Genomic DNA, 23,803 nt, shown 5'->3' with positions numbered 1-23,803 from the left:
CTTTCATGTCAACTCATTACCAGTCAAACTCTTGGATTTTCACCAACAGACCCTACTTTACTGGAAATTGTTGTTTCAACACAATTTCTCTCCACACCACACACCTATGTGGAAGAACCGTTACATTCAAGTCAATAAAAAAAAACATATATATGTAGAAGAATGCTACTATGTACAAACCCCGTTTCCATATGAGTTGGGAAATTGTGTTAGATGTAAATATAAACAGAATACAATGATTTGCAAATCCTTTTCAACCCATATTCAGTTGAATATGCTACAAAGACAACATATTTGATGTTCAAACTCAAATAATAATTAACTAAGAATTTCATGGCTGCAACACGTGCCAAAGTAGTTGGGAAAGGGCATGTTCACCACTGTGTTACATCACCTTTTCTTTTAACAACACTAAATAAACGTTTGGGAACTGAGGAAACTAATTGTTGAAGCTTTGAAAGTGGAATTCTTTCCCATTCTTGTTTTATGTAGAGCTTCAGTCCTTCAACAGTCCGGGGTCTCCGCTGTCGTATTTTACGCTTCATAATGCGCCACACATTTGTCCATGGGAGACAGGTCTGGACTGCAGGCGGGCCAGGAAAGTATCCGCACTCTTTTTTTACAAACCCACGCTGTTGTAACACGTGCTGAATGTGGCTTGGCATTGTCTTGCTGAAATAAGCAGGGGCATCTATGAAAAAGACGGCGCTTAGATGGCAGCATATGTTGTTCCAAAACCTGTATGTACCTTTCAGCATTAATGGTGCCTTCACAGATGTGTAAGTTACCCATGCCTTGGGCACTAATGCACCCCCATACCATCACAGATGCTGGCTTTTGAACTTTGCGTCGATAACAGTCTGGATGGTTCGCTTCCCCTTTGGTCCGGATGACACAATGTCGAATATTTTCAAAAACAATTTGAAATGTGGACTCCTCGGACCACAGAACACTTTTCCACTTTGCATCAGTCCATCTTGGATGATCTCGGGCCCAGAGAACCCGGCGGCGTTTCTGGATGTTGTTGATAAATGGCTTTCGCTTTGCATAGTAGAGCTTTAACTTGCACTTACAGATGTAGCGACGAACTGTATTTAGTGATAGTGGTTTTCTGAAGGGGAGTGCTCAGAGAGTATGGGGTATCGGACTGTCTTATTGTGGCGGTCCGCTCCCTGTATGATCAGTAAGTGTGCCGGCAGTAAGTCGGACACGTTTCCAGTGAGGGTTGGACTCCGCCAAGGCTGTCCTTTGTCACCGATTCTGTTCATAACTTTTATGGACAGAATTTCTAGGCGCAGCCAAGGCGTTGAGGGGTTCCGGTTTGGTGGCCACGGAATTAGGTCTCTGCTTTTTGCAGATGATGTGGTCCTGATGGCTTCATCTGGCCGGGATCTTCAGCTCTCACTGGATCGGTTCGCAGCCGAGTGTGAAGCGACCGGAATGAGAATCAGCACCTCCAAGTCTGAGTCCATGGTTCTCGCCCGGGTTGGGGAGGAGACCCTGCCCCAAGTGGAGGAGTTCAAGTACCTAGGAGTCTTGTTCACGAGTGGGGGAAGAGTGGATCGTGAGATCGACAGGCGGATCGGTGCGGCGTCTTCAGTAATGCGGACGTTGAATCGATCCGTTGTGGTGAAGAAGGAGCTGAGCCGGAAGGCAAAGCTCTCAATTTACCGGTCGATCTACGTTCCCATCCTCACCTATGGTCATGAGCTTTGGGTCATGACCGAAAGGATAAGATCACGGGTACAAGCGGCCCAAATGAGTTTCCTCCGCCGGGTGGCGGGTCTCTCCCTTAGAGATAGGGTGAGAAGCTCTGCCATCCAGGAGGAACTCAACGTAAAGCCGCTGCTCCTTCACATGGAGAGGAGCCAGATGAGGTGGTTCGGGCATCTGGTCAGGATGCCACCCGAACGCCTCCCTAGGGAGGTGTTTAGGGCACGTCCAGCTGGTAGGAGGCCACGGGGAAGACCCAGGACACGTTGGGAAGACTATGTCTCCCGGCTGGCCTGGGAACGCCTCGGGATCCCCCGGGAAGAGCTAGACGAAGTGGCTGGAGATAGGGAAGTCTGGGCTTCCCTGCTTAGGCTGCTGCCCCCGCGACCCGACCTCGGATAAGCGGAAGATGATGGATTGATGGATGGGTTTTCTGAAGTGTTCCTGAGCCCATGTGGTGATATCCTTTAGAGATTGATGTCGGTTTTTGATACATTGCCATCTGAGGGATGGAAGGTCACGGTCATTCAATGTTGGTTTCCGGCCATGCCGCTTACGTGGAGTGATTTCTCCAGATTCTCTGAACCTTTTGATGATATTATGGAGCGTAGATGTTCAAATATCTAAATTTCTTGCAATGTCACTTTGAGAAACGTTGTTCTTAAACTGTTTGACTATTTGCTCACGCAGTTGTGGACAAAGGTGTGTACCTCACCCCATCCTTTCTTGTGAAAGACTGAGCATTTTTTTGTGAAGCTGTTTTTATACCCAATCATGACACCCACCTGTTCCCAATTAGCCTGCACACCTGTGCGATGTTCCAAATAAGTGTTTGATGAGCATTCCTCAACTTTATCAGGATTTATTGCCACCTTTTCCAACTTCTTTGCCACATGTTGCTGGCATCAAATTCTAAAGTTAATGATTTACCAAAAAAAAAAATGTTTATGAGTTTGAACATCACCGGGATAGCTCGGTTGGTAGAGCGGCCGTGCCAGCAACTTGAGGGTTGCAGGTTCGATTCCCGCTTCCGCCATCCTATTCACTGCCGTTGTGTCCTTGGGCAAGACACTTTACCCACCTGCTCCCAGTGCCACCCACACTGGTTTAAATGTAACTTAGATATTGGGTTTCACTATGTTAAGAGCTTTGAGTCATTAGAGAAAAGCGCTATATAAATATAATTCACATATGTTGTCTTTGTAGCATATTCAACTGAATATGGGTTGAAAAGTATTTGCAAATAATTGTATTCTGTTTATATTTACATCTAACACAATTTCCCAACTCATATGGAAACGGGGTTTGTATATGTGGTTTGTGCAACCCTTTGAGACACTTGTGATTTAGGGCTATATAAATAAACATTGATTGATTGATTGATTGATGTGTTTTGGGAGGGGATCAGAGATTGTCTGAGAGACAAGGCTGTGGAGAGGTCCCCATTCTCTATAAAATAGATCAAATTTGGTATTTTTATAAACAACTGTAACATAGAAATGTTATCAACATTATTAGGCTCCAGGCAAAAAAGTAATCTAAATAAATGTCTTTACCTTACTTTCAATATATGAAAATAAAACCTACATTTTGTATTTGGCTTAATGGTTTAAAATTATCAATCAAATGTTGGACGATGATTAAGAGCACAAAAGCCCTTGAATTTGCATCTTTGTTGAAAATATTTTCAGTGATTTGGTTCCTTTTTTGTCTTTTTTCCATATTTATTATTATTATTTATTAATATTTAATACTCTATCTGTATTTTCTTTCCTTGACATGTTTTGCTGCTGTTGTGATTCGCTCTGTAGATTGTTGGTTTTGTTGATTTAATAAAACATAAAACATGAAGTACACCTGCACATTCATGGTGCACCACACTGACCGGATTATAGTGTTGTAGCGCCACCTAGTGGGGTAAATTAAGTATTACAGTTATATTAAAAAAGTCCAACATGTATTTATTTGTCACGGTGTGTATTTTGTCTGGGAGCTGCAGTATTTGTGTCCTAACTGTTGGTGTTTGATACATTCTAGTCAACTGGCCACTAAGGAAATGTTTTTTTTTTCTATAAAAGCTGTTATTTTATTTCTGTATAAGTATGGATCTAACATAATAGTGAGTCCAGTCCATAGTGGATCTAACGTAATAGTGTGAGAGTCCAGTCCATAGTGGATCTAACATAATAGTGAGAGTCCAGTCCGTAGTGGATCTAACATAATAGTGTGAGAGTCCAGTCCATAGTGGATCTAACATAATAGTGTGAGAGTCCAGTCCGTAGTGGATCTAACATAATAGTGTGATAGTCCGGTCCGTAGTGGATCTAACATAATAGTGTGAGAGTCCAGTCCGTAGTGGATCTAACATAATAGTGTGAGAGTCCAGTCCATAGTGGATCTAACATAATAGTGAGAGTCCAGTCCGTAGTGGATCTAACATAATAGTGTGAGAGTCCAGTCCATAGTGGATCTAACATCATGGTGTGAGAGTCCAGTCCATAGTGGATCTAACATAATAGTGTGAGAGTCCAGTCCGTAGTGGATCTAACATAATAGTGTGAGAGTCCAGTCCGTAGTGGATCTAACATAATAGTGTGAGAGTCCAGTCCATAGTGGATCTAACATAATAGTGTGAGAGTCCAGTCCGTAGTGGATCTAACATAATAGTGAGAGTCCAGTCCATAGTGGATCTAACATAATAGTGTGAGAGTCCAGTCCATAGTGGATCTAACATAATAGTGAGAGTCCAGTCCATAGTGGATCTAACATAATAGTGTGAAAGTCCAGTCCATAGTGGATCTAACATAATTGTGTGACAGTCCAGTCCATAGTGGATCTAACATGATAGTGAGAGTCCAGTTTATAGTGGATCTAACATAATAGTGAGTCTAGTCCATAGTGGATCTAACATAATAGTGTGAGAGTCCAGTCCATAGTGGATCCAACATAATAGTGTGAGAGTCCAGTCCATAGTGGATCTAACATAATAGTGAGTCCAGTCCATAGTGGATCTAACATAATAGTGTGAGAGTCCAGTCCATAGTGGATCTAACATAATAGTGAGAGTCCAGTCCATAGTTGATCTAACATAATAGTGTGAGAGTCCAGTCCGTAGTAGATCTAACATAATAGTGAGAGTCCAGTCCATATTCGATCCAACATAATAGTGAGAGTCCAGTCCATAGTGGATCTAACGTAATAAATAAAATAAATAAATAAATGGGTTGTACTTGTATAGCGCTTTTCTACCTTCAAGGTACTCAAAGCGCTTTGACACTACTTCCACATTTACCCATTCACACACACATTCACACACTGATGGAGGGAGCTGCCATGCAAGGCGCCAACCAGCACCCATCAGGAGCAAGGGTGAAGTGTCTTAATAGTGTGAAAGTCCAGTCCATAGTGGATCTAACATAATAGTGAGAGTCCAGTCCATAGTGGATCTAACATAATAGTGAGAGTCCAGTCCATAGTGGATCTAACATAATAGTGAGAGTCCAGTCCATAGTGGATCTAACGTAATAGTGTGAAAGTCCAGTCCATAGTGGATCTAACATAATAGTGAAAGACCAGTCCATAGTGGATCTAACATAATAGTGAGAGTCCAGTCCATAGTGGATCTAACGTAATAGTGTGAAAGTCCAGTCCATAGTGGATCTAACATAATAGTGAGAGTCCAGTCCATAGTGGATCTAACATAATAGTGTGAGAGTCCAGTCCATAGTGGATCCAACACAATAGTGAGAGTTCAGTCCATAGTGGATCTAACATAATAGTGTGAGAGTCCAGTCCATAGTGGATCTAACATAATAGTGTGAGAGTCCAGTCCGTAGTGGATCTAACATAATAGTGTGAGAGTCCAGTCCGTAGTGGATCTAACATAATAGTGTGAGAGTCCAGTCCATAGTGGATCTAACATAATAGTGTGAGAGTCCAGTCCATAGTGGATCTAACATAATAGTGAGAGTCCAGTCCATAGTGGATCTAACATAATAGTGAGAGTCCAGTCCATAGTGGATCTAACATAATAGTGAGAGTCCAGTCCATAGTGGATCTAACGTAATAGTGTGAAAGTCCAGTCCATAGTGGATCTAACATAATAGTGAGAGTCCAGTCCATAGTGGATCTAACATAATAGTGAGAGTCCAGTCCATAGTGGATCTAACGTAATAGTGTGAAAGTCCAGTCCATAGTGGATCTAACATAATAGTGAGAGTCCAGTCCATAGTGGATCTAACATAATAGTGTGAGAGTCCAGTCCATAGTGGATCCAACACAATAGTGAGAGTTCAGTCCATAGTGGATCTAACATAATAGTGAGAGTCCAGTCCATAGTGGATCTAACGTAATAGTGTGAAAGTCCAGTCCATAGTGGATCTAACATAATAGTGTGAGAGTCCAGTCCATAGTGGATCCAACACAATAGTGAGAGTTCAGTCCATAGTGGATCTAACATAATAGTGTGAGAGTCCAGTCCATAGTGGATCTAACATAATAGTGTGAGAGTCCAGTCCATAGTGGATCTAACATAATAGTGTGAGAGTCCAGTCCATAGTGGATCTAACATAATAGTGTGAGAGTCCAGTCCATAGTGGATCTAACATAATATGACCAGGATGTTTGGCCTCCTGCTGAGTTATAAAACATCCAACTATTTGAAGATATTAGAATATAATTCATTAGGTTGTACGCAGTAATTGTTATGCTAGCCTGCTAGCAAGTCAGTGGGTTAATAATATTGTTTGTTGCTACTAAAACATCGACTGACTTTCGATACATTTATTTAACTGGCGGCGTAGGGAAACTAACTCCCTGAGTGTCCACATTACCGACGTCTTTACAGATAAATATTGTCATGAACTCACCATTATTTCACGTTGACAGAGTATTCATGTCCCAATGTTGTGTTTGCCGAGCATTAGCTAGCCCAGGCTATGCTTGTGGTGCGTTCGGGCGACAGGGTAAAAGTTAGGGTTTTTAACAATCCCTGGACGTCGCATTGCATTTAGAGGCGCTTGCAACGAAGTACGTTTTGATTCCTCGTTCTTACGGTGAATTTTATTCATTTATTCATTATCGGTATATTTTTTGGATGTCCCCTAAAACGATTATATTTGTCTGAGGTGTGAAAACGAAGTAGAAAGCTGAGATTTCCTATAAAGTGAACGCAACATTGGTTTCCATAGTAACTGACCTACAAGTAGAGAGGCGTTCATGGTACAAGAAAAGTTCATGTTTTTTTTTAACCATATTGCGTTGAACAAGTGTACAGTATAGTTCTGTGTTGTAATAATGTTACAAATTATCATATTAATTTGATGTAATGATAAAAAAATCAAACAAGCGAGTTATTTGTCATTACTGGATGATAGGATGATTATTCTTTGTAATCATCTTCTATCTTGTTGTTATTATTGTTTTTTTTTATCCAATTTGATTTTATTGTTTTGATTTTGTACGGTGTCCTTGAGTGCCCAGAAAGGCACCTTATAAATAAAATGTATTATTATTATTATTACTGATCAGTTAAGATGAGGTTTGTGTTTGTCAGGTGTGTACCTGACAGTTTGGTCAAGTTTTAGTTTTTCCTCTGTGTTTGTCTTATTTCCTGTCAGCGTTTGCTTGCTTGTTGTTTTTATTGGATAGTAGTCTGTTTATTTCAATTGTTAGTTTTTCCTTTATTACCTCTTATTTATTATACCCCATATTTGTTCCCACAACCGCACCTTAAGTGAGAGTCTTTAATCTCGTTATATGCAAATATAATGACAATAAAGTCTATTCTATTCTTCTATTCTATTTTGCCTTTATTTCCTGCTGTAATCCCTGAGTGTTTTCCCCTCAACTGTGGCTGATTGGCACAGGGCCACACCTGGTGTCAATCAGCCAGGTGCTATTTAGACCTGCTTGTTCCTCCACTCTGGGCTGGATTATTGTCATTACGATTTGTTGCTCCTATACCGTTTGTACCTGTATCCTATAGCTGTTGGCAGCGGGATGTCATTTCGTCCAAGTTCCTGTTTCCTGACTCCTAGTTCCTGGTTTGTGTTTTGTTCATTTTTAAAGATTAAATCAGGTTTTCCTGCTCAATGCCTGCCGTCATCTCTGCATCTTGGGGATCGTCACCAACACAACCTGACAGTGTTGTCTTGAAGTCAATTGTTAATATTATTTACATAATTACTTGACAATACTTTTGTATTAGTGCCTGCAATGCTTTAATTTGGAGCTAAAGTTGTTTTTATTTATTGTATGCTTCAATCCAGGGGTGTTCAAAGTGAGGCCCGAGGGCCATTTGCGGCCCGCAGCTAATCGTTTAAAAACCCGCCACTCATTCTGCAAAAATTGCAAAATTGATAGAATGGCAAAAATAAAAAAAGAAACATTTAAAAAAAAAATGTGGAATGAGGTGAAATCTAATGAGAAAAAGTGGCAATGCTGACACAAAGCTGCCATGCAGGCAGTTTTTTTTGGTCTTTTTGTCTTTCTTTTCTTTCTTTTCCATTGCTCAAAAAAAAAGGACAAAAAAAATATTATAATGAATTATTACTTAAAAATCATCAATTTAAAATATTTTATGTGGAAAAAATATTGCAGATGTTGTGTGGTTGCCGTATAAAAACATCAAAGTTTTGACAAAGGAGCATAAAATAAACAAAATAATAGTTAAAACTTAAAATCGACAGATATATCGGAAGTTGATCTTTAAATTTAAGCGTTAAAAGTTGAAAAAAAACCTAATAAAAATGTATCACTTTATAAGTGAGGAATATAATTAGTAGGATTTTATTTAACTTTTCACTGCGATTACTCAAAAATATTAAATAATTAAAATCAATGGTGTCCTGCATTATTGATCTTTGAGGGCTTTAATTGCTAAATAAAGGAACACTCCTGAAGGAATCAATAAAGTACTATCTATCTATCTATCTATCTATCTATCTAAATACTGCATATTTCAGTTTTACTTTAAAAAACAAAGTATTCTTTGACCGAAAAGGCATAAAACCTTATTTGTTTGATATAGAGATTTACTGTAAACATTAAATTAAAACAAATAATAATAATTTGACCTATTTTTAACATTTTAGTGACTGAGACCCTCCCTAACGATTACAAAAAAAATTGTTATATTTTGTTATGGTTTGAAAATGAGAAATATCAAAATGGCCCCCGCATACATTTTCCCGTGTAAGGCCCTCTTTAGAAGAAGTTTGGACACCCCTGCTTTAATCGGCAAACAGTAGTTAGATGACGTCACTTCCGCTAAATTACTTCCGGTTGGAAAGAAAGTCTTACATGTTGCTGTCTTCTGTAGTCATTTCTGTTGCCATCCTACACAAAGCAGCGAAAAAGCAATGCTCTAGGTTGTCTTTACCAAGTTAACATGTCAGACACGTTAAAAAAAGTGTAATTGTGCCAATATGTTGAATAAAAATGTCAAATTACATACCATCAAGTCATTCAGGCAGACGGGAGTCTCCCTCTGCTGGACATTTTGGGGCATTACAGTTACATTTTACATGTCATCGTAGACAGATATGGACGGAGGCAATAGGTGTGTTTGTGTTTCTTTGTTCTTTTAAGTTTTTCACCATCTTGTCTTTGAATAAATATCAAATAAATATATATGTATATAATTTGGCATTCTGGAGCACAGCGACATGATAGTATGCTAACTCCCGCGTAATCTAGAAGCGGCGTATACATAAAAGAGGGCCTAATAATTTAACAACTGCGAAAAATTCGAGTAGCATTGAACGCAACTGCTAAACCTTCCTCGCAACCCGGAACAAGAACTTTACAAAATAAAAGCTGCAAGCCTTAAATGCGATATTTCTACGCTCAGCTGCAAGAAGAATGCAATAAGTGCCTTGTTTTACTTTTATTCCGATCATTTGTCATGACTTTACGCGCTCGTCTGAGAAACAATGAAGGCGCGCTCCTCTTGGACGGTGGACTAGCAACACAACTGGAGGCTCAAGGCGCGAAGTTGCAGGTAAAAAAACAAACTGAAAAAGATATTATACACTTTTGAGAAGAACCAAATGTTGAAACCGTGAGTCAGGATGGTGTGTGGCAATCTAGATGCCTGTGTCAGTCTCCAAGATAATAAACATGTTAAAGCCTTTCAATCCATCTTTTTCAACTAATCCGAGTTTGGGTCGCGGGGGCAGCAGCCTAAGCAGGGAAGCCCAGACTTCCCTCTCCCCAGCCACTTCGTCCAGCTCCTCCTGGGGGATCCCGAGGCGTTCCCAGGCCTGGCGGTAGACATAGTATTCTCAGCGTGAAGACCATGTCACTTTAACATGTTAAAGCGTCAGTTTAAAACGAAGTTCTGCTAAAAGGTGACATTGCATACCGGATTTGCCATTGATTGGCTATTCAAAAAGTCTCTGATGGTAAAGAAGACTGACAATGTTGTATTAAAACCAAAAGCCTTGGACTATAAAATTTCACTTGTTTGATCATTCAGACTAATTGGTTTGAGAAATTATTGAAGACATCAGTGAATACCTCGGCAGAAAGCAACCGCCTGATTAAATGTAAAACTACAAAGAGCTGAATCCTTAATGAATTATCTGTAATAAGTGGAAAAGCGGCCTGCCTTATAGTCCTAGTTTTTCAGCCAAGCCTTTTAAGTTTCGGTTCGGTAGTTAACATGGGCGCCGATTGCGTCGTACCCTAATAGCTGTTCAGCCAACCCTTTTTAAGTTACGATTTGGTAGTTAAGATGGGCGCCGACTGCGTCAAACCTTAATAGCTGTTCAGCCAACCCTTTTAAGTTACAGTTCGGTAGTTAACATGGGCAACAAGCGCGTCATACCTTAATAGCTGTTCAGCCAACCCTTTTTAAGTTAAAGCTCGTAGTTAACATGGGCACCGATTGCGTCGTACCTTAACAGCTGTTCAGCCAACCCTTTTGAAGTTACGGTTCGGTAGTTAACATGGGCGCTGATTGCATCATACCTTAAAAGCTGTTCAGCCAAACCTTTTAAGTTTCGGTTCGGTAGTTAACATGGGCGCCGATTGCGTCGTACCCTAATAGCAGTCCAGACAACCCTTTTAAGTTATGGTTCGGTAGTTAACATGGGTGCAGATTGCGTTAAACCTTAATAGCTGTTCAACCAACCCTTTTAAGTTTCGGTTCGGTAGTTAACATGGGCGCCGATTGCGTCGTACCTTAATAGCTGTTCAGCCAACCCTTTTAAGTTTTGGTTCAGTAGTTAACATGGGCGCCGATTGCGTCGTAACTTAATAGCAGTCCAGACAACCCTTTTAAGTTACGGTTCGGTAGTTAACATGGGTGCAGATTGCGTCAAACCTTAATAGCTGTTCAGCCAACCCTTTTTAGTTACGGTTCGGTAGTTGACATGGGCGCCGACTGTGTCAAAGCTTAATAGCTGTTCAGCCAACCCTTTTAAGTTACAGTTCGGTAGTTAACATGGGCGACAAGCGCGTCATACCTTTATAGCTGTGCAGCCAACCCTTTTTACGTTACATTTCGGTAGTTAACATGGGCACCGATTGCGTCATACCTTAACAGCTGTTCAGCCAACCCTTTTTAAGTTACGGTTCGGTAGTTTACATGGGCGCCGATTGCGTCGAACCTTAATAGCTGTTCAGCCAACCCTTTTTAGTCACGGTTCGGTAGTTAACACGGGCGCCGACTGTGTCAAAGCTTAATAGCTGTTGAGCCAACCCTTTTAAGTTACAGTTCGGTAGTTAACATAGGCAACAAGCGCGTCATACCTTTATAGCTGTTCAGCCAACCCTTTTTAAGTTACAGTTCGGTAGTTAACATGGCCGCCGATTGCATCATACCTTTATAGCTGTTCAGCCAAACCTTTTAAGTTACGGTTCGGTAGTTAACATGGGCGCCGATTGCGTCGAACCTTAATAGCTGTTCAGCCAACCCTTTTTAGTTACGGTTTGGTAGTTAACATGGGCACCGATTGCGGCGAACCTTAATAGCAGTCCAGACAACCCTTTTGAGTTACGGTTCGGTAGTTAACATGGGTGCAGATTGCGTTAAACCTTAATAGCTGTTCAGACAACCCTTTTAAGTTACGGTTCGGTAGTTAACATGAGCGCTGATTGCAATGTTGAGATGTGTATATATATATATATATATATATATATATATGTGTGTGTATGTGTGTGTATGTATGTATGTATATATATATACATATATATATGTCAAGCGCTGTCCGCCATCTTACGGCAGTCATTTGTCAAGACTTGAGTAGTATTACATGTAATATTATTTTATGCTATGTACTACAACGCTGAGATCAACTTCAGATATAAAGTTTTTGTCATATTTTTATTGTTTTGTATGATTTATGCCCTTTTTGTCAAAGAAAACCGTTTTCAGATAGAAAAATATGCAATCTTTTCTCCCCTGAAAATAATTAAAAAAAATAAATATTTGATGGGTACGCCCCCAGTCTCGCGATATGTGGAATGATTAGGTGTGTTCCAACAGGGAGACCCTCTGTGGAGCGCCAGGCTTTTGTACAGCGACCCCCAGGCCATTATCGACGCCCATCACAGGTGCGTGCCAACACTTCCCGACTTCTGCCTCACCTGACGTGACACCTGGCTCGCAGCTTCCTCCTGAGCGGCGCCGACGTGATCACCACGGCGACCTACCAGGCCACCATCCCGGGCTTCGTCCGGCATTTGAAGGTGAGCTCGGACGCCGCCAGGGAGCTGCTGGTGTCCGGCCTTCACCTCGCCGAACAGACGGTGGCCGCCTACGCGTCCCCGGCCGCCTTGAAAGGTAAGAAGCGTGAGCGAGCGCGTGAGACCGAGCGTTAACCAGGACGTGTGTTCACCTGCAGGCCGGGCGTGTCCTCTGGTGGCGGTCTCAGTGGGACCCTATGGCGCCTCTCTGCATGACGGCTCAGAGTACACCGGTGCCTACGCACAGACCATGAGTGTTGAGGTGAGACGCACACACTCAGGTATGATCTTTGACAAACTTCCCTTAGAACAGTGTTTTTCAACCATTATCTAATTTCACCTATTTGGGTTGAAAATGTTTTTGCAAAGCAGTAATTATAGTCTGCAAATAATGTGTTGTTGTTGGGTGTCGATGCTGTCGAGAGCTTGGCAGAGTAACCGTGTAATACTCTTCCATATCAGTAGGTGGCAGTAGGTAGCTAATTGCTTTGTAGATGTGGGAAACAGCGGGAGGCAGTGTGCAGGTAAAAAGGTGTCTAATGCTTAAAAGAAAAATAAACAAAAGGTGAGTGCCCTTAAGAAAAGGCATTGAAGCTTAGGGAAGACTATGCAGAACCAAACTAAAACTGAACTGGCTACAAAGTAAACAGAATGCTGGACGACAGCAAAGACTTACTGTGGAGCAAAGACAATGTACATCCCAACATGACATGACAATCAACACAAAGAAGGATAAAAACAACTGAAATATTCTTGATTGCTAAAACAGAGCAGATACAGGAAATATCGCTCAAAGGAAGACGTGAAACTGCTACAGGAAAATACCAAAAAAAAGAGAAAAAGCCACCAAAATAGGAGAAGAAGTAAAAGACTACACACAGGAAAACAGCAAAAGTGCAAATAAGTCAGGGTGTGATGTGACAGGTGGTGACAGTACACCTACTTTGAGACAAGAGCTACAGTCATGCATGCTTGCTTATGCTTTAAAGTCATATCCAACAATTGCGACGACTTTTTTACTGTCAACTGAGTTTCGTTTTTTTAATGATTTCTGTTGGTGGCGTGCCTCCGCATTTTTTCATCGCCAAAAAATGTGCCTTCGCTCAAAAAAGGTTCAAGAACAGTGTCTTAGAACAACTTCTTTTTGTTTGTTGTGCGGAAGGAATGTTTTGAGATTTTTCCAGTTGAAAAAACAAAACACCTGAAGAAAAGCTCAAATCTTTGAAGTATTCATTTGAGATCTCAAATAACATAATTTTGTTTTTCCATTGAGGGCCACTTCATCGTTATGTTTGACCTCCGAGGGCTGCTTGTAACATATACATATATACATAAATATATATATATATATCTATATATATATATGTATATGTATATATGTATATGTGTGTGTGTGTTTATATATATATACGTATATATGTGTATTTATACATGCATATGTACATGTGTATATATATATATTCATATATGTATGTATTCATATATTTATGTACATACATGTGTATATATGTGTATACTGTATGCATATATATATATTCATACATGTATGTATTCATATATTTATGTACATACGTGTGTGTGTATATATATATATATATGTGTGTATATATGTATATACTGTATGTATATATGTAAATACTGTATGTATATATAATATACATACACACATACGTATGGGTGTGTATATATATATATATATATATATATATATATATATATATATATATATATATATATATATATACACATATACACATATATATATATATATATATATACACATATATATATATATATATATATATATATACACATATACATATGTACATGCATCTATATATCCGTTTTTCCATTTACAGTATCGGGCTGTAAAGACCTTTACTGAATTTCATTATAAAATGTAATTTTTACAGCGCACAATTTGATCGATAACTTGCCTTGAAGCCTTTTTTTTTTTAGCAAAATATTTTTGGGGCAATGTATGGCATAATATTATATATTTCACAATGTATTTATTTACAATATATTGAATTGACTTATACCACATTCAATATATATATATATATATATATATACATATATATATATATATATATATATATATATATATATATATATATATATATGTATGTGTATATATATAAATACATACATACTTTTATACATTTTGAGATAATATCAAAGTTTGAAGAAAATGCAATTGCATGCAGTATTATTGTGGGGAAAAAAAGAGAGGGGGCGACAAAAAAACCCCTCCTAGATCTTTAAACTGGCCTTTAGGGAAGGAAGGAGGATGAGTAAAAAAAAGCTGATTTTGAACAAAAATGTTTTGGGTAAACATTGGGAAAGGCAGTAATACAGCATCAATCACAAAAGAAACCCATTTAGAGAGTAATCTTTTGACCTAAAGACAAAGAAGTGACCTCTGCGTCACAACAGACCTTGTTTTATGTTCCTGGGATGAGCGGGACGTACCAAGCAGAGCTCTCTCCGTAGGGCCCGTGGAATTTAGCAGGGGGCCATAAAAGAGTTGGATCTGTTAAAACACAAAGAAGCAATACAGCATAAATCACATGAGGACTTTTACTCGGACTAAAATGTGAATTTAGCCACAAAACAAATCTGCGGCGTCCCCCAGGGCTCCATTCTGAGTCCACGCCGTTCTACGTTGCCAATGTTCCCTCCCAGGAGCTCAAATCCTGGCATCGGCCTCAGCTGGAATGCTTGGCGGCGGCGGGAGCGGACCTGCTGGCGTTGGAGACCATCCCGAGTGTGAAGGAAGCCCAGGCGCTGGTGGAGCTCCTGAGAGAAACGCCCGACTGCCAGGCCTGGCTCTCCTTCTCCTGCAAGGTAAAGCCCCCACCCCCCCAACCCCCCACGCCCGGGCCCCTCAAGACTCCTGTGGCCCCTCAGGACGGGGCGCGCCTGGCCGACGGCAGCCCTTTCGGCGATGGCGTCCGCGTGGCCGGCAGGTCGACGCAGGTGCTGGCCGTGGGCGTCAACTGCTGTCCCCCCGAGTGGGCGGAGCCTCTGCTGGCGACGCTGAAGAGTCCTGACGTGAGCTGGGTGGTGTACCCCAACAGCGGGGAGGACTGGGACTCGGAGCGAGGGTACGCCAACAAGCTTTTGTGGTTTCAACCACAATGTTGATCATTATTGTGTTTAGAATTATTCATGGGATGCTTAAAAAGATCTAATAAATCATAAAGATCACATTGATCTAAAAAATAATTTAAATTAAATTAAAATGATTGAAATTCAAATTATATAATGTTGATCATTATTATTAGTAGTTGTATATATAATTTGTTGTATGCATTAAAAAATCTAATAAATGATACAAGTACATTTTTATTTCTTATAGCTCGGTTGGTAGAGTGGCCGTGCCAGCAACTTGAGGGTTGCAGGTTCGATTCCCGCTTCCGCCAACCTAGTCACTACTGTTGTGTCCTTGGGCAAGACACTTTACCCACCTGCTCCCAGTGCCACCCACACTGGTTCAAATGTAACTTAGATATTGGGTTTCACTATGTAAAAGCGCTTTGAGTCACTAGAGAAAAGCGCTATATAAATATAATTCACTTCACTTCAATTACAATTATTAAAAAATATACTGTATATTTTATTTGAATGATATAATCCATCCATCCATCCATTTTCTACCGCTTATTCCCTTTCGGGGTCGCGGGGGGCGCTGGCGCCTATCTCAGCTACAATCGGGCGGAAGGCAGGGTACACCCTGGACAAGTCGCCATAAATGATATAATCTTGATCATTATTATTATTATTAGTAGTAGTAGTAGTTGTATTTATAATTATCTATGGTATGCTTAAAAACTATGAAATCACACAAATAGTTTTATTTTAAAAAACCATCATTTTTATTGGTGTATAAATACAATTAAACTTGTTTAAAAAAAGAATTCAAATGATATTATGATCATTATTATTAGTAATAGTAGCTGTACTTATAATTATTTATGGTATGCTTAAAAACTATTAAATCACACAAATAAATTGTTTTATTTTAAAAAACATCATTTTTATTGGTGTATAAATACAATTAAACTTGTTTAAAAAAAAATAATTCAAATGATATGATCATTATTATTATTAGTAGTAGCCGTACTTATAATTATTTATGGTATGCATCAAAATTATAAATATATATATCTAATTCAAATTTTATGTTGATCATTACTATTAGTTGTTGTATTCATTATGGTGTGCTAAATCTTATTAATTAAATACATGTTTTAATAAAAAAAAATGTATTGCTTATATAAATACAGTTAACATTATTAAAAAAATATTTAATTCAAATTGTATAATGTAGATCTTTATTAATAGTAGTAGTTGCATTTATAATTATTTATGGTGTGTTTGAAAAAAATCTAATAAATCATAAATGTTTTTATATAATATATATAGTTTACAGGTATTTTTATATATATATATATATATATATGTGTATATGTATGTATATATGTATATATATATATATATATACAGATAAAAAAATATATATAAATAAATCACTCAATTAGATATTTTTAACCATATATTCAATATTATCCAACCAAAAAAAGAAAGAAATGTACCAAATTGCAAAAAACATCTTCAATTTTATTTCCTTTTTTCCTTGTAAAGATGGCGAGCATCATCTGTGAAAACCTCGATACCAGCATTAAGTCACACGTGGATCAAACAAGGCGCTGCTTTGATCGGTAAGAAGAATTTTATCAACTGAAATTTGGGCAGACTCGTGTTGCTAGGCAGAATTCAAAAGGGCACAATCAGTTCTGCCCCCCAAGTTGATGGCTAAAAGACGCCTGTGTGAGTTTGACGCCAAAAATTACTTTTACTTGCAGGTCAAATGTAGTGAATTTTAGTCCAACAGATGGCCAAGGACCATTGTCAAACACTAAAGGCCTACTGAAATGAGATGTTCTTATTCAAACGGGGATAGCAGGTCCATTCTATGTGTCATACTTGATCATTTCGCCATATTGCCATATTTTTGCTGAAAGGATTTAGTAGAGAACATCCACGATAAAGTTCACAACTTTTGGTCGCTAATAAAAAAGCCTTGCCTGTACCGGAAGTAGCAGACGATGTGCACGTGACGTCACGGGTTGTGGAGCTCCTCACATCTGAACATTGTTTACAATCATGGCCACCAGCAGCGAGAGCGATTCGGACCGAGAAAGCGACAATTTCCCCATTAATTTGAGCGGGGATGAAAGATTCGTGGATGAGGAAATTTAGAGTGAAGGACTAGAAAAAAAAAAGGCGAGGGCAGTGAGAGCGATTCAGATGTTATTAGACACATTTACTAGGATAATTCTGGAAAATCCCTTATCTGCTTATTGTGTTACTAGTGTTTTAGTGAGATTATATGGTAAATGAAAGTCGGAGGGGTGTGGTGACCGCCAGGGTCTCTGAGGGAAGCCACGCAGCTGCGGGAGGACGCGAGCTCCGCTCATAACTACGGTAAGAGCCTACTTATTACCACAATTTTCTCATCGAAACCTGCCGGTTGACATGTGGTCGGGAACCATGTTCGCTTGACCTCTCTGTTCCATAGTAAAGCTTCACCTTCAGGAATGTAAACAAGGAAACACTGGCTGTGTTTGTGTTGCTAAAGGCGGCCGCAATGCACCGCTTCCCACATACAGCTTTCTTCTTTGACGTCTCCATTATTCATTGAACAAATTGCAAAAGATTCCGCAACACAGATGTCCAGAATACTGTGGAATTGTGCGATTAAAGCAGACTACTTATAGCTTGAATTGGGCTGTAAAAAAAATTCCGCTACATCCGGTGATATCAAACCTACGCGTCATCATACCGCAACAAGATACTTCGTGGGAAATTTAAAATTGCAATTTAGTAAACTAAAGCGGCCGTATTGGCATGTGTTGCAATGTTAATATTTCATCATTGATATATAAAGTATCAGACTGCGTGGTCACTAGTAGTGGCTTTCACATCCTCACGTTGTTTACAATCATGGCCACCAGCAGCTTGAGCGATTCGGACCGAGAAAGCGACAATTTCCCCATTAATTTGAGCGAGGATTAAAGATTTGTGGATGGGGAAAATTAGAGTAAAGGACTAGAAAAAAAAAAAAGGCGAGGGCAGTGAGAGCTATTCAGATGTTATTAGACACATTTACTAGGATAATTCTGGAAAATCCCTCATCTGCTTATTGTGTTACTAGTGTTTTAGTGAGATTATATGGTAAATGAAAGTCGGAGGGGTGTGGTGACCGCCAGGGTCTCTGAGGGAAGCCACGCAGCTGCGGGAGGACGCGAACTCCGCTCATAACTACGGTAAGAGCCTACTTATTACCACAATTTTCTCATCGAAACCTGCCGGTTGACATGTGGTCGGGAACCGTGTTCGCTTGACCTCTCTGTTCCATAGTAAAGCTTCACCTTCGGGAATTTTAAACAAGGAAACACTGGCTGTGTTTGTGTTGCTAAAGGCGGCCGCAATGCACCGCTTCCCACATACAGCTTTCTTCTTTGACGTCTCCATTATTCATTGAACAAATTGCAAAAGATTCCGCAACACAGATGTCCAGAATACTGTGGAATTGTGCGATTAAAGCAGACTACTTATAGCTTGAATTGGGCTGTAAAAAAAATTCCGCTACATCCGGTGATATCAAACCTACGCGTCATCATACCGCAACAAGATACTTCGTGGGAAATTTAAAATTGCAATTTAGTAAACTAAAGCGGCCGTATTGGCATGTGTTGCAATGTTAATATTTCATCATTGATGTATAAACTATCAGACTGCGTGGTCGCTAGTAGTGGCTTTCACATCCTCACGTTGTTTACAATCATGGCCACCAGCAGCTTGAGCGATTCGGACCGAGAAAGCGACAATTTCCCCATTAATTTGAGCGAGGATTAAAGATTTGTGGATGGGGAAAATAAGAGTAAAGGACTAGAAAAAAAAAAAAGGCGAGGGCAGTGAGAGCTATTCAGATGTTATTAGACACATTTACTAGGATAATTCTGGAAAATCCCTTATCTGCTTATTGTGTTACTAGTGTTTTAGTGAGATTATATGGTAAATGAAAGTCGGAGGGGTGTGGTGACCGCCAGGGTCTCTGAGGGAAGCCACGCAGCTGCGGGAGGACGCGAACTCCGCTCATAACTACGGTAAGAGCCTACTTATTACCACAATTTTCTCATCGAAACCTGCCGGTTGACATGTGGTCGGGAACCGTGTTCGCTTGACCTCTCTGTTCCATAGTAAAGCTTCACCTTCGGGAATTTTAAACAAGGAAACACTGGCTGTGTTTGTGTTGCTAAAGGCGGCCGCAATGCACCGCTTCCCACATACAGCTTTCTTCTTTGACGTCTCCATTATTCATTGAACAAATTGCAAAAGATTCCGCAACACAGATGTCCAGAATACTGTGGAATTGTGCGATTAAAGCAGACTACTTATAGCTTGAATTGGGCTGTAAAAAAAATTCCGCTACATCCGGTGATATCAAACCTACGCGTCATCATACCGCAACAAGATACTTCGTGGGAAATTTAAAATTGCAATTTAGTAAACTAAAGCGGCCGTATTGGCATGTGTTGCAATGTTAATATTTCATCATTGATGTATAAACTATCAGACTGCGTGGTCGCTAGTAGTGGCTTTCACATCCTCACGTTGTTTACAATCATGGCCACCAGCAGCTTGAGCGATTCGGACCGAGAAAGCGACAATTTCCCCATTAATTTGAGCGAGGATTAAAGATTTGTGGATGGGGAAAATAAGAGTAAAGGACTAGAAAAAAAAAAAAGGCGAGGGCAGTGAGAGCTATTCAGATGTTATTAGACACATTTACTAGGATAATTCTGGAAAATCCCTTATCTGCTTATTGTGTTACTAGTGTTTTAGTGAGATTATATGGTAAATGAAAGTCGGAGGGGTGTGGTGACCGCCAGTGTCTCTGAGGGAAGCCACGCTGCTGCGGGAGGACGCGAGCTCCGCTCATAACTACGGTAAGAGCCTACTTATTACCACAATTTTCTCATCGAAACCTGCCGGTTGACATGTGGTCAGGAACCGTGTTCGCTGGACCGCTCTGTTCCATAGTAAAGCTTCACCTTCGGGAATTTTAAACAAGGAAACACTGGCTGTGTTTGTGTTGCTAAAGGCGGCTGCAATGCACCGCTTCCCACATACAGCTTTCTTCTTTGACGTCTCCATTATTCATTGAACAAATTGCAAAAGATTCCGCAACACAGATGTCCAGAATACTGTGTAATTATGTGATTAAAGTAGACAACTTATAGCTTAAATTGGGCTGTAAAAAAATATCCGCTACAACCGGCGACGTCATACGTGTCGTCGAACCGCAACGTTTTCAACAGGATACTTCGCGGGAAATTTAAAATTGCAATTTAGTAAACTAAAGCGGCCGTATTGGCATGTGTTGCAATGTTAATATTTCATCATTGATATATAAACTATTAGAGTGCGTGGTCGCTAGTAGTGGCTTTCAGTAGGCCTTTAAGTGTGGATACAGGTAGCGAGTGTGCCTTGCACTCATTTGCCCATCACAACCTAAAACGTCTTTCTGTAGCTAAAGAAGCACTTCCCGATAAACACAGTTTGGCAATCAAACCACACACAATCTGACAGCGGAATGTTTGTGTACTTGTGCCGCTCAGGAGGTTGCTGCCGCGTGGGACCCCATCAAATCGCCGAGCTGGGAAAACATCTGAAAGCGGCGCACTCGTGACAACGTGAGCGGCGGACAACGTTAATCGGAGACGTCATGTATCGTAAAATGAATCAAAATCAAACGTGTACGTGACTCGGCGATGATGTAAAAATATCATGTTACTGAGTACCTTTTCTTTTTGCTCCAGAAAGACACGAAACAAGGTCCGAGTGTGACATCACGTCAGGGGTGTCCAAGGTGAGGCCCGCGGAACTTTTTGGTTTTAAAGGCCTTTCTAAAATGACGAGTAAATATAAACATGAGAAAGGTGAAACACGGTGAGCTCTTTGGGATATTTTCAGATGTGAAAGTAAGACTCAAGTACCTCAAGATTGGCTGAAAAAAAGAGAACCACTTCATTAGCATTCTACTGGTGGCCTGTAAAAAGAGCATTACTAGGAAATGGATATCACAGGAGAGCCCAACTTTGAAGCTGTGGATGGAAATCACAATGGACGTTTAAAAAAATGAAGAAGATAACGGCTTTTATTAATTATTAAATTGGAAAAATGTGCTTCATACTGGGAAAACTGCGTCAATTATGTCACGCCCCTTAAGCCTGATTTTATTTTCTTAGTGATTGTACTGTTTACAAATTTTTTTTACTCCCTATAGGTCTATAGTTTATATTCTATTTATATATTATCCGTTTATATTATTTTTTTTTTTATTTATATTTTCTTAATATTATTATTACTTTTTTTTTTTTCTGTTTTCCTTTTTTCGGGGGCAGGGTTATAAACAAAAAAATATTCTTTTGACATTTAAGGGCAGACAATAGATGTATGAAATTATGATGTAATGCAGTAGTCCCCAACCACCGGGCTGTGGCCCGATTGGTACCGGGCCGCAGAATAATTTTTTATAAGAAAAAAAATAAATAAATAAAAATAAAAAAAATTTTAATTTTTTTTTTAATTAGATCAACATAAAAAACACAATATACACTTACAAATAGTGCACCAACTACAAAAAACTCCCTTTTTCATGCCAAACACGTCCCCTTTTTCATGACAAAGAAGAAAAGAAACCGCAGGACAAATTATTAAGCGTTGACCGGTCCGCGGATACAAAAAGGTTGGGGACCACTGATGTAATGGATAAGAATTCAATGAAAATCAAATTTAAAAGAAGAAAAAGGTGAAACGTAATGAGAAAAAGTTGACAATAACAAAGCTGTTTTTTTCCTTTGAAACGGTCATTGCTCAAATAATAATGAATCAAAATCAATAGTATGAATTATTGACCTACTCCAGGCTACAGTTATGTCACATCAAATATTACATTTTGAAATATTTATTGGGGAAATATTACATAGGAGTGTAAAAAAAAAGGGCGTAAAACAAAGAAAAAATAATAATACAAATGTATAATCGACAGAGCTGAAGTTGCTCGAGAGACCTAAATGGCAAAAGTAAAAATAAAAATAAACATTTTATGAGTGAAGCTCTTTTAAATCCCTCCAACATTTTTGTGGGATTTTTATTTTTCAACTGTCATTTCTCAAAAGATAACACTGACTTAAAATCAATGTTGTTCAATGAATAGGTCAATGAATTATTGACCTATTTAAGGCTTCAATTACTTCGAAGCAAATATTCCACTTTGAACGTTTTTTTATGCCATAAAACATGTTTGGACAGAAAATGCATAAATAAAAATTAAAATAAATACATTCACTAGACTTATAAAGTTGCTCTCAAAGATTTAAGCCTTAGTAAAGAATAAAAATTATATGCATATATTATATATATATATATATATATATATGCATATATGATATTTATTAAATATATATATATATTAAATATATATGTAATATATAAAATAAATATATTATATATATATTAAATATAAATAAATATATTTTTTGAATATATATATATATATATTATTAAATATGTATATATATTATAAAATAAATAAATATATATATATAAATGTGTGCACACTGAAAAAGTCTCAAGTCATAAAAATGCTAAAAAGTAATTTATTAAATAAAATAAACACTTTAATCTCAAGATCAACTTCAAGTCTCTGTCGATCTGATGGTTGTTTTCTTTTTCATGGTTTATGCCCTATTTTTTTTTTTTAAACCTTACATTAACAAATAGACCTGAAGTTGATGAGGAGATTTAAGCGTTAATTAAAAAAGTAATAATATATGACTTATTTTTAACATTTTTATGACCTGGCACCAAACTCAAGAGCAGCCTTGAAAAGTTGCAAAATATATGGTGTTGGTTTGGAAAATGAAAACTATCAAAATGTCCGCGGCAAGCTGTGATTAGTGAGTGTGTAAAAAGTTGGACACCCCCGCATGTTGTAGGAAGAAAGAATCATCATCATCATCCTGCAACTAGCGTCCCAGGATGATGATGTCACCACAGCGGCGTCAGTCCTCCTCCAGGTCGCTGTCGGGGGAGCTCCTCTGGCGGTACTCGGCCGTGTTGGCCCGGTGCCTCCAGGCGGCGTCCTGGCTCCCCGTGCTGTGCGAGCGCCCCAGCTGGACCGGGCGCTTGGTCTGCGTGTCCTCCGCGTCGTGTCGCAGGTTCTCCAGGTTGAGAGCCCAGGGCCCCATCTTCTGCCAGTTGACCCTCTGGAAGGCCATGATGCAGTGCAGGTTGCCGCCCACCTGCCACAGCGGCGCTA

At 39.3% G+C, this 23,803-nt stretch overlaps 3 protein-coding genes and 1 long non-coding RNA gene across 12 annotated transcripts in view; 1 reads left to right on the top strand and 3 right to left on the bottom strand.

Annotated features, from left to right (window-relative positions):
* nme7 (NME/NM23 family member 7) overlaps positions 1-6,718 on the bottom strand; it is an 86,259-nt gene extending 79,541 nt beyond the window's left edge. Inside the window, exon 1 of the mRNA XM_061888310.1 lies at positions 6,582-6,718. Within this exon, the coding sequence (XP_061744294.1) occupies positions 6,582-6,584 (3 nt within the window). The 5' untranslated portion in view covers positions 6,585-6,718. The remainder of the gene's footprint in view (positions 1-6,581) is intronic.
* Positions 6,719-8,529: 1,811 nt separating this feature from the next.
* On the bottom strand, positions 8,530-15,243 carry LOC133543850 (uncharacterized). The gene is made up of 4 exons (XR_009804540.1): positions 14,847-15,243; positions 12,558-12,642; positions 12,307-12,494; positions 8,530-9,977 (listed from the first exon to the last, which is right to left on the bottom strand). It is a non-coding gene; the product is annotated as an uncharacterized LOC133543850 (long non-coding RNA).
* zgc:172121 (uncharacterized protein LOC337599 homolog) lies at positions 9,496-21,672 on the top strand. Of its 8 annotated transcripts, none has more exons than XR_009804539.1 (10): positions 9,496-9,715; positions 12,206-12,273; positions 12,330-12,502; positions 12,564-12,667; positions 15,094-15,255; positions 15,319-15,515; positions 17,056-17,132; positions 21,099-21,173; positions 21,300-21,349; positions 21,454-21,672. XR_009804539.1 is itself a non-coding variant. In XM_061888688.1 (9 exons), the coding sequence occupies exons 1-8, from the start codon at positions 9,545-9,547 to the stop codon at positions 21,167-21,169; spliced, it is 1,023 nt and encodes a 340-aa protein (XP_061744672.1). In that variant the 5' UTR covers positions 9,496-9,544; the 3' UTR covers positions 21,170-21,173; positions 21,300-21,672. The 8 variants fall into 8 exon arrangements, 2 of the variants coding, with proteins under 2 accessions (XP_061744672.1, XP_061744670.1); XR_009804538.1 differs by having other exon boundaries at positions 9,497-9,715; positions 21,099-21,236; positions 21,304-21,349; XR_009804537.1 differs by having other exon boundaries at positions 9,497-9,715; positions 21,099-21,236.
* LOC133543848 (basic immunoglobulin-like variable motif-containing protein) overlaps positions 17,011-23,803 on the bottom strand; it is a 38,870-nt gene continuing 32,077 nt past the window's right edge. Inside the window, exons 10-11 of one of the 2 annotated variants that reach the window (XR_009804533.1) lie at positions 21,477-23,786; positions 17,011-21,386 (exon numbers count right to left, since the gene is read on the bottom strand). Coding sequence is in view for 1 of the 2 variants with exons in the window: in XM_061888685.1 (XP_061744669.1) it covers positions 23,547-23,786 (240 nt within the window). In the remaining variant the exon portion in view is untranslated. Of the gene's footprint in view, positions 23,787-23,803 lie in introns of both variants that reach the window. The other variant, XM_061888685.1, reaches the window with a different exon arrangement.

The sequence above is a fragment of the Nerophis ophidion genome, linkage group LG26 (genome assembly GCF_033978795.1).
Source record: "Nerophis ophidion isolate RoL-2023_Sa linkage group LG26, RoL_Noph_v1.0, whole genome shotgun sequence".
Classification (NCBI taxonomy): Eukaryota; Metazoa; Chordata; class Actinopteri; order Syngnathiformes; family Syngnathidae; genus Nerophis; species Nerophis ophidion.
This window is presented reverse-complemented; position numbering and strand designations above follow the sequence as displayed.

What these genes read in the sequence shown, in the direction of transcription:
- zgc:172121 (XM_061888688.1), top strand. Translation starts at nt 9,545, where the DNA reads ATGCGATATTTCTACGCTCAGCTGCAAGAAGAATGCAATAAGTGCCTT. An exon ending in CTCAAGGCGCGAAGTTGCAG is followed by an intron (nt 9,716 to 12,205) that starts GTAAAAAAACAA and finishes GTGTTCCAACAG; the next exon opens with GGAGACCCTCTGTGGAGCGC. An exon ending in GACTGGGACTCGGAGCGAGG is followed by an intron (nt 15,516 to 17,055) that starts GTACGCCAACAA and finishes TTCCTTGTAAAG; the next exon opens with ATGGCGAGCATCATCTGTGA.